Genomic DNA, 13243 nt, shown 5'->3' on the forward strand with positions numbered 1-13243 from the left:
GTGTGCGCAATGATTGTGATGTCATCAAAGTTGCTCCGCCTTCAAGCTTTTCCCATTGGTGAAAACTTTCAACATCCGGCCAGCAGGTGGGCCTAAAAACCGGAAATGATGCTTAAATCCTGGAGTTTTTCTTTTCTCTTCAATTTTTATTTATTTATTTATTTATTTATTTATTTTACACGTTTGCTAGTTTCAGCCATTGGTTTCAGCATTCTGTAACATTAAATTTTTGACCGGCTCTCATATTTCAATAGTTATAATATGTTTCTAAAGGATTTAGATGAGGAATTCTCAAATATTATTTACATTCGTTTATTATCCATCAAAAATCACATTTATTGCAGTAAAAGGAGACAAAGCAAACCCTCCTTCCCATGCTTGTAAAATAAGTTGTTTAACTACATAGCTCAATAAAACCATGCAAACCAGGAACATACTGTATATTAATATCTTTATGTTTGGTTAATTTGCTTACATTTCCATGTTCAGAAAGGACCACTGACTATTAACGACTTAGATACAGAATTATAATACGTTTAAAAAAAGAAAGAAATGCCTACATCATTTGGAGCAGTATTTGACTAGTACATAAATTAATTTGTTCCTAAATATGGGTGTATTTTTACTAAATATTTGACCATTCAAAAGCCTCTCTAAAATTCCTGACCTGAATTAATATTATTGCTCCATATACCCTGTAAGCATTGATGACCTGTTGTTCTTGTTTATTCTGATTTCTTGAAGCACACAGACTTCAATCATCCAAATTTGTCTGACCTGTACCAGTTTCTCTTGTTCGTTCCTGCCTGGTCTTGCAAATGTTCTTTTTTCTAACCCTATATTTCCATTTTAGAATTGTCTAACATTTTCTTTTCATAGATATGCATAATTTTAATTCCTACTTTTCATTTTCAATAGGTATTTGTTCTTTTTATTGCAAGTTCATGGGTTTCTCTGTTCAAAAATATTAAATGCATTCTTTATAATAATTTTTATTGAAATGAAAACAAACTGGGAGATTGAACATAATCTCATACATGAGTCCCAGGGAGATTTTTACATGACATTTCATTTCTGGAATGCAGCTTTTAGCTAAAAGGCAAGCATTACTAACAGTTAATAAACAGCATTCAAATGCTACAAAAATATTTTACCAAATTGATGCAATATGAAATAAAATAAGTCCATATCTAGCAATTGTATTCAGTTATTACTACAGAAAATTCTTTAAAATGTTGCTTATGTCATCTAATCATAAAGGCACAATGCACTAGTGTTCATGTCTGGCAGGACTTGGCAGCAGAGTTGTGTGAAGTCGTTCACTCATTCGCACCTACAGAGAAAAACAGAGAGAAAAATGTAATTATCAAACATAATTTTTACTGTTTTTCCTCTTATCTAATGCATTGGGAAATGTTAACTCACCACAGTCATACAGGACATTTATTTTATGCAGATCCAGAGCACTGGGTCCATCTCGTTGGCCAATAGGAATGTAAGGATCTGGTCTGGGGATAATTGTTGGCCCACCATCCCCAGAGAAGGCATACCTGAGCCAAAGATACATCAAGTATATGGTATGGTCACACCTTAGCATTAACGTGTAGAACGTGTGATTAGATTGAAAAGGTTTACCGTCCGTAATGCATAACTGAGCTATAGTCGTATGGGCTGTTGAGATTGTTTGTCACCTGTTTCCTGAAATTATGTGCATGATCTTTGACAAAAAAAAGAGCATTAAATGAGTTAGAATTAAATGAGTTATTTAACTGTAAATTAACGCCACCCCTTCATCTTCATCCTGACCTGGCATGATGTTTTTCCATACAATTGTGACGAAGTGGTCCCTGTCTGAGCGAGATTGCTCATGCACAAAGCCAAGGGCATGCATGAACTCGTGAGCAGCAATTCCTGACCACATGCACCCGGGACTCTGCAGGGACAGGGTCTGGCTTCCTCCAGTCTGCCCTAGAAATGACCAGCATCTTGGCACACAGAGAAAAGTCAACTGGATATTCACTATATTCAAATATATGTTTGGACAAATCATGAATTCATTGCACTTTACAGTCCTTCAATTAGAAATTGTTGGGTTCTCAATGCCAAAAAAAGGAATAAATCAGCCTCACCCATATCTGGGCTGAATATCAAGGAAGTTAGCCTCATGGGTACGAGGAACAAATTTAATGCAAGTTCCAGAAGCAATGTCCTGCATCCCGGTTTCTATTGTGATTCTGTCCATGTCATCTTAAACAGCAAAAGATAAAAAAGGTAAATAGGAAAGCATTTGTAAACAATATTAACAATTGGAAAGATTTTTACCATAAAGTGGAGAGACGATGTAAGGTACATAAACAAATCCATCGACTGATTTTGGCCACAGACAAGCATTTCCTGGGCAATTTACGGCACTGCGTAAGTAGGAAAACGCAATGTCTCCATCTCTGATAGACACTCCTCTGGGGGCTCGCAGTCCTGACGAAAATATAGTTTTTCACAAATTTTTATAATGCTGTGAAAGTGTAAATGCATTTGTCTCTAATTGACTACTTTCTTACTGCTATTGACTTCCAGGATTTGATCCATGGCAGTTTCGTCCTCATAATCTGAGAGTTCATCTAAAATCGTAGAAAACAATCTCATTATAAGGAGAATTTAAAGTAAAAATATATCAGTTTTTTGGCACACTTTTTCTACGACTCACCTGAGTATTTCCTTCTCATCCTCACTTTTCCTTCATTTATACCAGTCGAGTTCTATAAAAGCATTTGATGCGCATTTTAACGACAAATCAATCCAAATGAGTGGAAAATACTTTCCTTAATACTGACCTTAACTGGAAGCATGTCCACCTGGGTGAGCAACCCAAAGACACTCAGAAGCACCATGGAAGAAACCATAGCTATGTTTAAGAGTTCCTCACTCGTTTGCTGCCTTCCAGAGTAAGACCTCAATGATGTCCCCACCTCTGCTCAATCTATATACCCCACATCTCCTCCTGTGCTCTGTACTGATTGGGCCCCTCATCTGTGATGAAGCACGGTCAAGACCTCTTATCATCCGGTGGGTGTAATTTACTCAAGTCACTACTAATCCCCAACAGGTGGTCCTGATGCTGACCATCATTATTCAGCACTTTCAGAAGTGAGGCACTTGTGGTTGGATGTGCTATAAGTCAGCACTTGCTCTTAGAGGAGGAGGTTTCCACCCAGCCGGCAGACCCGCAATTTGAGTCTGACTGAGCGGGCAACCTGTGATTTCATGATATACTATCAGATGATAATGACAGCAATTATTTTGTCACATAGGTAAACATATACAAACAAGATTTGATCCTCCTTCAAATATTATCACTATTTTTATCCGCGGGGGGGTTGTTTTGAGGAGTCAGGGAGGTTTTGGTGTGTTTGCAAAACTGTCTCCATGGTGACAATACAGCAGTGGCATCAAGTATCTTATGATGCTATAAAAATGAAGATTTTTAATGAAGATATCAAGAAAAACTTGGCATTACCCATGTACTAAATCCACAAGCATTTTTATTCAAAAGTGATTTGTACAGATCTGATTTGTTCTATTTTCATTCTAATACATTAAAAGATTACATTTGTTCTTCAAATTATATTCTCTAGCATTTATTTGTAGGCTACACCTTATAACAGGACGAGTTTGTACAAATTTGCCCTCCGTCTTTTCAGAATAAAAGGGGTGTGTCAAGTTCAAATACACACAAAAAAAGGTTGAATACAAGTTTAAATCAATATTTATTCAACTGGCATGCACGATTCTACAGTGCTTTACTATATTGGCTCTTAAAGGATTCCAGTTTTTTCCCTCGGCTTGTTTGGCTCCTAATCGTCCTTCACACCTGTAGGAAAACACAAAGGAGTTTCCAAATCAGTTTCACGTGTTAAGAAATGGTTTTCACAATATTTTCTCTCAAGAAATTGTATTATTTGTCACCTACCACACTGATAAAGCCTGTTGATTTTCAGTTTGTCGATGTGACTGAGGGATGTTGCCTGGCCAAGTTTCATGTTCCTGTTGTTCTTGGCAATAAGGGTTGGTTGTCCATCCATTGAGTAAGCATACCTTAACGAGATTCATTCAATGTTTTAAACTGCAGGAAATCTTGCAACATCATTTATCCACATAGATAAAATAAAAGCTTACATCCCAAAGTGCATGATTGAACCATAGTCGTATGGTAAGTCCAGACTGTCCGTCTTAAACTTCTCAAAGTTCCTCAGCCGATCTATTGGATTCAGAATTGGTCACACTCTTAGTCCACACTCTGGTTTTTGTTTGTACCATTTCCACAAACGTCTGAAATTACCTCTCCAAATGTTTGGCCACATGACAGTGACGTAGTTGTCACGGTCAAAGCGGGACTGCTCGTGCACAAAGCCCAGAGCGTGCATAAATTCGTGGGAAATCACTCCAACTTGCATGCAGTCAGGATTCTGGAGAGACAAGGTCTGCCTTCCGCCGCGAGCACCAAGGTAGGACCAACACCTTGATTTAGACACAAAGACAGCAGCAATAAAACTAAGCTTTGCACATTTTGTTTTGAAAAGAAATATCCTTAACTAAAGGAGTTCTTTAGGAACAAAGAAGAGTTAAGCTCTTACCCAGATTTTGGCTGGATGTCAACATAGTCCCTCTGGTGGGTCTGAGGAACAAAGCGCACACAGGTACCATCCTCTATGTTCTCCATTCCCTTTTTTATCTGCTTTACCTCTGCCTCAGCTGGTTAGTTGTCGGAAAAAAATGATAAACAATTATGAAATAAACATTAAAATGTAAATGAATATTATTTATGATGCTTTTATCAAACTTTAAAAGAATACTGTAATCAGGTGAGATGTTATATGCGATGTAGACGTGTCCATCCACTGATTTTGACCAAAGGCAGCTGCGAGCAAAGCAGATCTTAGAGCGCCTTCCGGTGGAAACTGCAATATCTCCTTCTCTTAGAGTAGTCGTGCCATCAATGATTCGAGAAGCTGACACAGAGATCATGCATGGAACAGGCAAATAAGTTGTTTTATACCACAAAATATTGAACAAATTCCTACTAAATGTGAGGTAAATTGTACGCAAATTACCGTGGAATTCATTTGCTTTGATGATTTTGTCCATTGCTGTTCCTTCTTTATGTCTTTCAGGTTCTTGGAGAAGAAAAACAAAGTCATTGTGTGGTCTTTTTTGTAACTTTAAAGACAAAATTGGACATACCTGTGTAACCAAGAGGGACCCATTTTGGGCTCAGCAGAAATTTCTGAGAGAAACCAAAGCAAAAGCAAAAGAAAATGTGTTAGTAGTGGTTCTGATCGTGAAAAGAAAACAGTTTCAAACTTACCTGAGCATGCACAGCTGAAAGACAGGTGGAAAGCACACAAAGGAGGATAATCTGCTCCATCTCTACCAGTCAGATATGTCCCTCGTGTTGCCCTTTGACTTAGACAAACTCCCAGCTTTATAGGTGTTCGCAGTCACACTCCTGACATAAGACCTGTGATTATGTCAGGTAAATTATAGGGATGCCTGGCACTTGTTTGTGAGTGAGTTTAATCCCCTATTAGTTTTTTTTTTTTTTTTAAAGAACGTCTTCTGCAGGAGCATAATGTGAGGTCCCATTGTGTTTAATAACAACTCAACTTCAGTGAGTAGCTTTAAATTAAACGGTTTAATGTTTGGCACGAGATTGGTACAATTTTAGGCTTTAGACATTGTGTACATTTACCAGGAGTACTGTTTTCTTTCTGCTGAAACTAAGCCTACCCTTGGTTCATGTGCTCTGTTCTGCTACTGCTTTCAGACAAAAACATATTCTTATCCACAAGCTCTTATTCATTAAATACCTTATTTTTGTGTAGTAATATGTATTCTTGCATGCAAGAAGAATTACACCTTAATTTATGTCTGATGTAGAATATTATTTATGAATAGAGTTTGGCTCACACATGACTTTAGGGGCTGAAATAATATATTTTTTCTTTCTCTCATTACTTCTTAATGCAATAAAAATAAATCCAAGCCTTGTTTCTCCTTGAGTTTAATTAATAAATACAACTTCTAATACATTAAACTATTATATAAGTAATTCCTAAATGTAAATGTTTTTGAAAAAATGAAAACCTGTTTTAAAGTTGCATACAAACTTTTTTCTATAAAAATGGAGAAGTAAATTTTAGTTAATTTTGTCTTTTATTTATAATTTTCTTATTTTTTTCAAAACTCCTAGTCAACAAGATATTATTGTATGCTGCAAAAGAGTTTGATTTTTTTATGGTACTTTGTCAAATTTAGTTTTAGTCTTATGAAAAGAATTTATGAAAACCCTATTTTTATATACAAATGTCCTTTCTCAAATTGAACTATTATTTTTATTACTATTTTTAAAGTTATATAAGCAGCACAAGCAAATGTATTCAGTTATTTAAATTTTGATACATACACAATATCAAAACCATTCTGTTGTATTGAATGACAATAGGTGTGTTGCAGGTAAACTTATACAGCATTAGGGTTTCTTTTTTGTTTTAAGAATTAAAAATCAAAATGTAATTATTTCCATAAACTATTATTTTTTTATTTGATTCAGAGTACAATCTACACCCCAGGTAAAGCTTGTTACTGGACAGATTACAAGACTGGTCAAATAATATATCCACATTTATTAGTGTATATCACAAGACAAGATTATATATGAAACATATGTATATATATGTATATTAATATAAAATAAAACAAAATTGTAAGACTATCAATACAAAACAGGGTAAATTGTGTTTGGAAAAAAAATGAATGGATTAGAAAAAAAACAATTTATTGTGAAAATTCTGAATGCATGTGTTGGAAAAAAAAATTAATGGATTAAAAAAAAAAACAATTTATTGTGAATATTCTGAATGCATGTGTTCATACTCAAAAGCGAGAGTATTTTGGAGGGGAAACTAAAGATGAAATTTAGAAAAAGCATCGCCCGAACAGGGACTTGAACCCTGGACCCTCAGATTAAAAGTCTGATGCTCTACCGACTGAGCTATCCGGGCTCTGCACAGCGCACCGGATCTTCTCTTTATGAACCCAAAGGAGCTAGCACGTGCTACCACACGGTTTGAGAAGCTGTCAAAACGCCTGGAGATGCCAAGATTTCCCTTCCACAACATTCCTTTTATCCACGAAATGTCTACGGTATGTTTACAGGCACCAAGCTGTCACATTGTCAATTACTTAAACATTTTGCAGAACCAACAAACGTTTGCTTAGAATCAAGTCTTTGTAACTTTTTTTCCATTACAGATGCAGATTGCAGAGCTGCAGCATGCTATCGAAGAAAGCGCTCGAGAACTGCAAGATGTTCAAAGTAAACGGGGGCAAATTGAGAAAGAGCTAATAGAAAGGTACTTGTTTGGCTCTGCATTTAGAAAAGTACGAGCTAAGATTTTTGGTTTAAATTTCAACTAATGGTTTTGTCTCCAGGGCAAGCTAACAAACACCAAAAGGCTGGTTTATGCTAGTACTTATTTGAATGTTTGTATATCACCCCATTAGCACTAACATAATGTGTTATTTTATCTGCACATGTTTGCCATAGACCTCCTATGTTTTTTATTTTCTTTTTAAGCTATGCACAATTAAATAATTAAATGTTGTTTTAGCTGAATTTTCTTATATGTATTCTATTTTGTTAGTTATTTAAATAAAGGATTACTCATTTAATCCTGATATTAATTTAATAAAATGCAAAAGCTTCCAAAAATGTGAAGGGATTTTGGAGGATTTTTTTTTAAATAAGACAACAAAACCAATTCGTTGGGCTTCTCTGGACTAATTACATTAATGCAAAGAGGATTAATGTACATTAACAATCAAAAGTTTGGATACATATGTCCATCCAAACAGGTAGTCGTCCTAACTCAAGATTAATTTGCAGCAGTTACTTTTTCTCCAGTTCCAAACCTTAACATGATTTGATAGTGTAATGATTAGCTCTGGCTCTTTTTTAAAAAAACTTTACAGAAGGAAGGAAACTGCACGAAGGGTGGAACTGATGATGGGAAAAAGCGAAGAAATTGATGCACTGCAGCAACTTGGCCAAATTCTGCAGGAAGAAATGCAGCTGGCAGAGCAGCTGAATGAAGAACCTGATGCAGAAAGGTATTGTTAAGTTGTTGTTGTTGAACATTTATTTATCCAGGTTGGTCAATTGAGAACAATTTCTCATTTACAATGACAACCTGAGTTGGCATCAACAATACAGAAACAGGATAACAGTACAATAAGTTACATGCAGATAAAACATGACATCTTCTCACATCAATATATACAATAAAAAGTCTACAAGAGCCACCAAGTTACTGATTATAATAAAAGACAGAAGGAAACCCCTAAAAAAGAATAAAAAACATCTGCATTCATCACTTACCACATTTGTTAATCATCTTTTAATTTATGACGTTTTAGCCCAAAAAAAAAAAACTGTTGTTTTTTAGGACATAGTTTCTGTAGAGTGGCATGTAGTTCATTAGAAGTTTGCATCGGAATTGGAGGCGGAACTGTTGGCACAGAGCAACTCCGTCCCCCCTTCCCCTCTCCCATAACAGACCTATCCACTAGCTTACAGCCCTTCACACCCCCAACCTACGATTATTGGTGCAACAGAAATGGCGAGCAATATTGACTATCCAGCTCAGACGAGAAAAAAAATTATGACTTATGGTCCTCTTCTAGTGGATGCATCAGAATGGAGCAGAGTAGGGAGCCTGTGCCCAATGATTTTTAACATGACAGCTGTAATCCTTTTGAAATGGCAAAATCCCCTTTTATTTTTTTTAAGAGTGCCTTCTGCAAATTTCAGTCGATGTATTAAAATCAGTCATGTTTGTTTTCCTAGGAAGCATGAAATAAGTCTTCTACAGCAAAGGAGTGAGACGGCCTCAAATAAGGCAAAAAACCTTGTCGCTGAAATTCTAGAAGTGAAACAGCGTTTGGCAGAGATCAAGAAACAACATAGGGCAGGTATGGATAATATTAGGGTGTGGAAGCTTTAATGCTGTTATACATGAAACTTACACTAACCACTTTGTTTGCAGGTCGAGCTGCTGTGCCAACCATCAAATCAAAAAGAAATCAGAAAAAGTTGTAAACTTTCATTTGTTGAATTTTTTTTAATATAAGACTTTTTGGTAAAAATTTTTAAAAATTTCAACAATTTTCTACATCATTGTATGCTCTAATGATTTTGTATTTTTGTGGTTTTTGTTACAACCTAATAAACGATTGTTTTTTTCATTTGTGGTTTGCTCTTTCCTTTATTTATCTTTTACATGGATTTGGTTAAAAGTAAAATATATTAGGTTATTAAATTTTTTACCCTGTTACAGCTAAAACAGCCAAATAAACAAATGATCAAGAAAAAGGATTTAGTTAAAAGTTGTTTTAGTGAAACACTTGTGAACCTCTGACTCGCAGCAGTTAAAATACATCCTGGAGCTTAAAAGCACATGGTAAAATCTCTACATCCTTCAAGAAATAGCAAGACCATGTTTCATTTTCTAAATGCTAATGGTTTTATTCAGTTATGGCACATCAATACTGAAGTATCTGTTCTCACATTGTTCATTTTTTTCATTCGACTTTTCTTAGGATCATTCAGGGCCAAATCACAGCACATATTCTCACATTAAATGCATAATAACACCAATAATGTTTAGGAGTTTTAAAAATGTAGACAGTTTCAGTCATAGTTTGCAGTTTGTTACTGATATTGGAAAACTAATAATTGTGCTTAAAAGGAACTTGATTGAAATACTTCAGCCAAATTCAAAAAATGTATCTGTCATCTAAACTGAAATTTCATTGAATGTTTAAAAACTTTATGTTAGAATAATGGAAATGACACTTTCCTCTGGACTAATTTGATAAAAAATATTTAATTGATTTAATTCAATTACAACCACTTTTAGATTTTTTTTGCACATTATGAGGAAGTAAAATACATCAAAATATCTCTGGAAAAAGTTATCTTAATTTTATATTCCTGATCCAATTTGAATGGAAATGAAGAATGACTATTTTTATTCTTTTAGATTCAGGACTTCAAAATTTGTAAAATTAAATGTTTTAGATTTTTTTTTCACTCCCACGATCTTTGATTATATTTTCCAGTCACATTTTATAGTCACTATATAGGTATAATACGTGGGCTCCACAATTTACTAAAACACTGTACTGTGCAAGCAAAAAAAATAAATAAAATAAAATAAATAAATAAATACATTTGCATTTTTGGTGCTCCTGGGCTTCCGTACTATGCTGTAGGAAGTAAGAGAACTATTTATGCTTACTTCATTCAGCATGTCCGATTACTGTTTGAGCTTGTCGTCTTGTATGGTAAGAAGTTTTCATTTAAAGTCACTGAAGGTCAAATTTCTTACGTTTTAATGTCACAATAGATCAGTTAAACCGGAAGCACGGCGGTGTGTCATTTGGGTCAGTCGCTGCTATAAAACCAGATGCTAGCGCACGTGCCGTTCGAAAGTCCAGCGACAAGACGAAACGTAGGACGTTTTGCCTGCATTCACTTGGTAAAGTTATATTTCAGTCTAGTGGCAGTTCTTAATTATTGCGATTTACTCCGTATTTCAAAGAAAATTGTAAAGATGGCTTTTAAGTTATTTGTGTTTTGTCGTTTTTCCAGGTTTGGAAACGTAAACAATGACCGCTGTCTCCCTCTCCCGATCGATATTTGATTTATTTCCGAACGATGAGGCTTTTGAGCTAAAGGAGGTGAGCTCCCTTCCTCTCAAGGAGGATGGGAACTCCAAACCTGCTCCAGATTGTATGTATGATAGTTGTTGTGCCTTAAAATGTGCTGTTGTTTGTTTGAAGTGCATCTTTTGTGTTGTACAGGTCTGCAAGATGACAGTAGAGAGGATGACAGAAGGGCAGAGAACAATCTTCCTCGAGAGGTTTCAGACAAGATGGTCTGCTCAGCCTGCAAGTGTTCCTTTAACACTAAAGAGGAACAGGTGACCACAGCATCGCTGCACTATCCTGTGTTGTAGTGAAAAGTCTAATGTTGCTGTGTGATGCATGTTGCAGAGGGAGCACTACAAACTGGACTGGCATCGATTCAACTTGAGACAAAAAATAGCCGGGTTGCCTCCTCTCAACGCAGAGGAGTTTGAAAAGAAGACTGGAGCTGGTGAGGGGCAAATGCAACACCAATACACTTCTGCACACATTTTGACCAAAGAAAATGTGCAAATACTTCTTATTTTTAACTTTCCAGGAGACTTGTCGAGTATTTCAGGCTCCGAGTCTGATTCAGAAGACGAGGGCTCGGACAGTAAGGATGGGGTGATCAGTGACTTCCCTGGCACGGACCACGAGAGCTCTGTTTCGTCCCACTCCATCACTGGCAGGCTCGCTAGCAAAGTTGTTTTGCAGAACTCTGCAGGGGAATATCTGTCCGTGTACCGCTGTGTATTGCAGGGAAAGGTAAGTCATAGCAGATACAGCTTTACAGAACTTTTTAAAGACCCACTCCGATCATCTTTTGATCTGTTTTCAGTGTTTCCAGTGGGCTTTTAATTATGATTATGCTTCTTTTTAAAACATTTTTAAACAATGCACTGTGTTCTGCATCCTGATTGGCTGCTGATCTTGCCAATCAACCTTTTCCATGAAGCTTGCCAGAGAAATTAATCTTCATCACCTTCAGATTCATTCTACACTACTTGATTTGTTTTTCTTTTAAGATTGAAATTATGAGAGTTTAAACAAGAGAGAAAAGTGTGTGGGAATGAGGGGTTTTACTGCTGTAAATATTTGTAATTCTACTTTGATGATTTCACAGATCACAATTTATTTTCAGAATGTATCCCCTGCAACAAAAGAGGGACCACTGCACCCAGAAATGCAATTTTAAGCTTAATTTTCTTTTGTATGCCCTCTACCATCAGAAAAATGCCACAAGAGCCTGTTAAAAATTTTCCACAGTGTGTCTTAAACTTGTAACTTAACCAGTCTTTTCAATTTTCCAGATTGAAGATGAGAATGATGCTGTGTCCTCTCTGAGGGCGATAAATAAAGGGACCGTGTGGGTCATCCTAATGACAGGAGGAGGCCACTTTGCTGGTGCGGTTTTCGAAGGGTATGTTTAAAACGTTTTTCTATTTCTCATCTTGGTAGTACATGACTAATGATGTGTAAGTAAACACTGTGCTTGTGTTTCAGGCAAAAAGTCCTCCAGCACAAGACTTTCCACAGATATACAGTGCGAGCAAAAAGAGGAACAGCTCAGGGCCTGCGTGATTCTCAGAACCGCAGTCATGCACCGAAGTCTGCTGGAGCTGCTCTGAGGCGGTACAACGAAGCGGCGCTTGTGAAGGTCTCTCTCATTTTAAGTGAATGCTAATGATGTTTGCATTTTTCTTCTGTAAGTCTATCTAAAAACCAGATTTATTAACAGAAGCAGATTATTTTTCTTTAAGAAAAAGAAAGTTTCTTTATCTTCTACTTCTAGGGCGGTCACGATTAGTCGGCTAAATGAGGACTAATTGACTATTAAAAAAGTCAACTACTAATTTAATAGTCGATTAGTCATTAATTTATATTATATGGAGTCAGAGTGTAGTAAAGTTGAAAGTTATATTGGCATTATGATAGCTTTTTGGACTATTTTGGCATTTATTAAGATTTTTTAGGCTATTTTGGAATATAGCTAATATGTCAGCTGCATGCTAGCTATTTTGGCTTATTAAGATTTTTTCAGTTTCTTTAAACTAATTTGGAGTTTAGCTAATATTACAGCTGCATGCTTGCTATTTTAGCTAACTTAGGATTTTCTTAAGTTTTATTGGCAAATTTAAAGTATAGCTAATATTTCAGCTGCTTGCTAGCCATTTTGGCTAACCTAGGCTTTTGTTTTTAGGTTGTTTTGGCATTTAGCTAATATTTCATCTACATGCTAGCTGTTTTAGATAATTTAGGCTTTTTTTCAGGCCAATTTGGCATATTTTAGCTGGCCATCAGCTTCAGCGGTTTCATCTATTAGCGTCAGCGATTTCAGCTATTAAGTTCAGCATCTTCAGCTGTCAAATTCAGATTACAGCATTATCAAAGGTAATGCTATAGATATACGTTTTAGTAAGTTTATAGCTATAGATGGTTAGTTAAGATGTATGTTTTATATCCAGTTTGCATGACCCGATTAGTCGACTAACCGATT

General features: G+C 35.9%; 4 protein-coding genes and 1 non-coding gene across 6 annotated transcripts in view; 2 read left to right on the plus strand and 3 right to left on the minus strand.

Moving 5' to 3' along the window:
• Nucleotides 1-6: 6 nt before the first annotated feature.
• LOC112155120 (high choriolytic enzyme 2) lies at nt 7-3619 on the minus strand. 2 transcript variants are annotated; one of them, XM_024286571.2, is made up of 9 exons: nt 2832-3619; nt 2705-2756; nt 2559-2618; nt 2323-2475; nt 2130-2247; nt 1807-1985; nt 1636-1717; nt 1426-1550; nt 7-1333 (listed from the first exon to the last, which is right to left on the minus strand). In XM_024286571.2, exons 1-9 carry the CDS (start codon nt 2898-2900, stop codon nt 1320-1322), a joined length of 852 nt encoding a protein of 283 aa, XP_024142339.1. In that variant the 5' UTR covers nt 2901-3619; the 3' UTR covers nt 7-1319. The 2 variants fall into 2 exon arrangements, with proteins under 2 accessions (XP_024142339.1, XP_036065498.1); XM_036209605.1 differs by having other exon boundaries at nt 7-1550.
• A 128-nt stretch (nt 3620-3747) lies between these two features.
• Nucleotides 3748-5446, minus strand: LOC112155121 (high choriolytic enzyme 1). Its single transcript, XM_024286572.2, has 9 exons — nt 5363-5446; nt 5239-5281; nt 5109-5171; nt 4851-5006; nt 4632-4749; nt 4337-4515; nt 4174-4255; nt 3968-4092; nt 3748-3868 (listed from the first exon to the last, which is right to left on the minus strand). The coding sequence occupies exons 1-9, from the start codon at nt 5420-5422 to the stop codon at nt 3852-3854; spliced, it is 843 nt and encodes a 280-aa protein (XP_024142340.1). The 5' UTR covers nt 5423-5446; the 3' UTR covers nt 3748-3851.
• A 988-nt stretch (nt 5447-6434) lies between these two features.
• On the plus strand, nt 6435-9300 carry LOC112155123 (filamin-A-interacting protein 1). Its single transcript, XM_024286573.2, has 5 exons — nt 6435-7200; nt 7309-7409; nt 8029-8166; nt 8903-9027; nt 9102-9300. Exons 1-5 carry the CDS (start codon nt 7087-7089, stop codon nt 9152-9154), a joined length of 531 nt encoding a protein of 176 aa, XP_024142341.1. The 5' UTR covers nt 6435-7086; the 3' UTR covers nt 9155-9300.
• Nucleotides 6986-7058, minus strand: trnak-uuu. Its single transcript has one exon. It is a non-coding gene; the product is annotated as a tRNA-Lys (tRNA).
• Nucleotides 9301-9970: 670 nt separating the features above from the next.
• ankzf1 (ankyrin repeat and zinc finger peptidyl tRNA hydrolase 1) overlaps nt 9971-13243 on the plus strand; it is a gene marked incomplete in the record, with an annotated part of 4937 nt that continues 1664 nt past the window's right edge. Inside the window, 8 exon segments of the mRNA XM_024286567.2 lie at nt 9971-10401; nt 10464-10595; nt 10709-10849; nt 10921-11039; nt 11113-11215; nt 11303-11511; nt 12057-12166; nt 12250-12403. Coding sequence (XP_024142335.1) covers nt 10726-10849; nt 10921-11039; nt 11113-11215; nt 11303-11511; nt 12057-12166; nt 12250-12403 — 819 coding nt within the window.

The sequence above is a fragment of the Oryzias melastigma genome, linkage group LG21, assembly GCF_002922805.2.
Source record: "Oryzias melastigma strain HK-1 linkage group LG21, ASM292280v2, whole genome shotgun sequence".
Lineage (NCBI taxonomy): Eukaryota > Metazoa > Chordata > Actinopteri > Beloniformes > Adrianichthyidae > Oryzias > Oryzias melastigma.

Coding starts and splice junctions, on each gene's coding strand:
- LOC112155121 (XM_024286572.2), bottom strand. CDS start 5,422: ATGGAGCAGATTATCCTCCTTTGTGTGCTTTCCACCTGTCTTTCAGCT. Junction 4,750..4,850: donor TAACATCTCACCTGATTACA/GTATTCTTTTAA, acceptor ACAACTAACCAG/CTGAGGCAGAGGTAAAGCAG. Junction 4,256..4,336: donor GTGGCCAAACATTTGGAGAG/GTAATTTCAGAC, acceptor TGAATCCAATAG/ATCGGCTGAGGAACTTTGAG.
- LOC112155123 (XM_024286573.2), top strand. CDS start 7,087: ATGAACCCAAAGGAGCTAGCACGTGCTACCACACGGTTTGAGAAGCTG. Junction 8,167..8,902: donor GAAGAACCTGATGCAGAAAG/GTATTGTTAAGT, acceptor TTGTTTTCCTAG/GAAGCATGAAATAAGTCTTC. Junction 9,028..9,101: donor CAAGAAACAACATAGGGCAG/GTATGGATAATA, acceptor CTTTGTTTGCAG/GTCGAGCTGCTGTGCCAACC.
- LOC112155120 (XM_036209605.1), bottom strand. CDS start 2,900: ATGGTTTCTTCCATGGTGCTTCTGAGTGTCTTTGGGTTGCTCACCCAG. Junction 2,757..2,831: donor TGGACATGCTTCCAGTTAAG/GTCAGTATTAAG, acceptor ATGCTTTTATAG/AACTCGACTGGTATAAATGA. Junction 1,551..1,635: donor TCAGTTATGCATTACGGACG/GTAAACCTTTTC, acceptor TCTTTGGCTCAG/GTATGCCTTCTCTGGGGATG.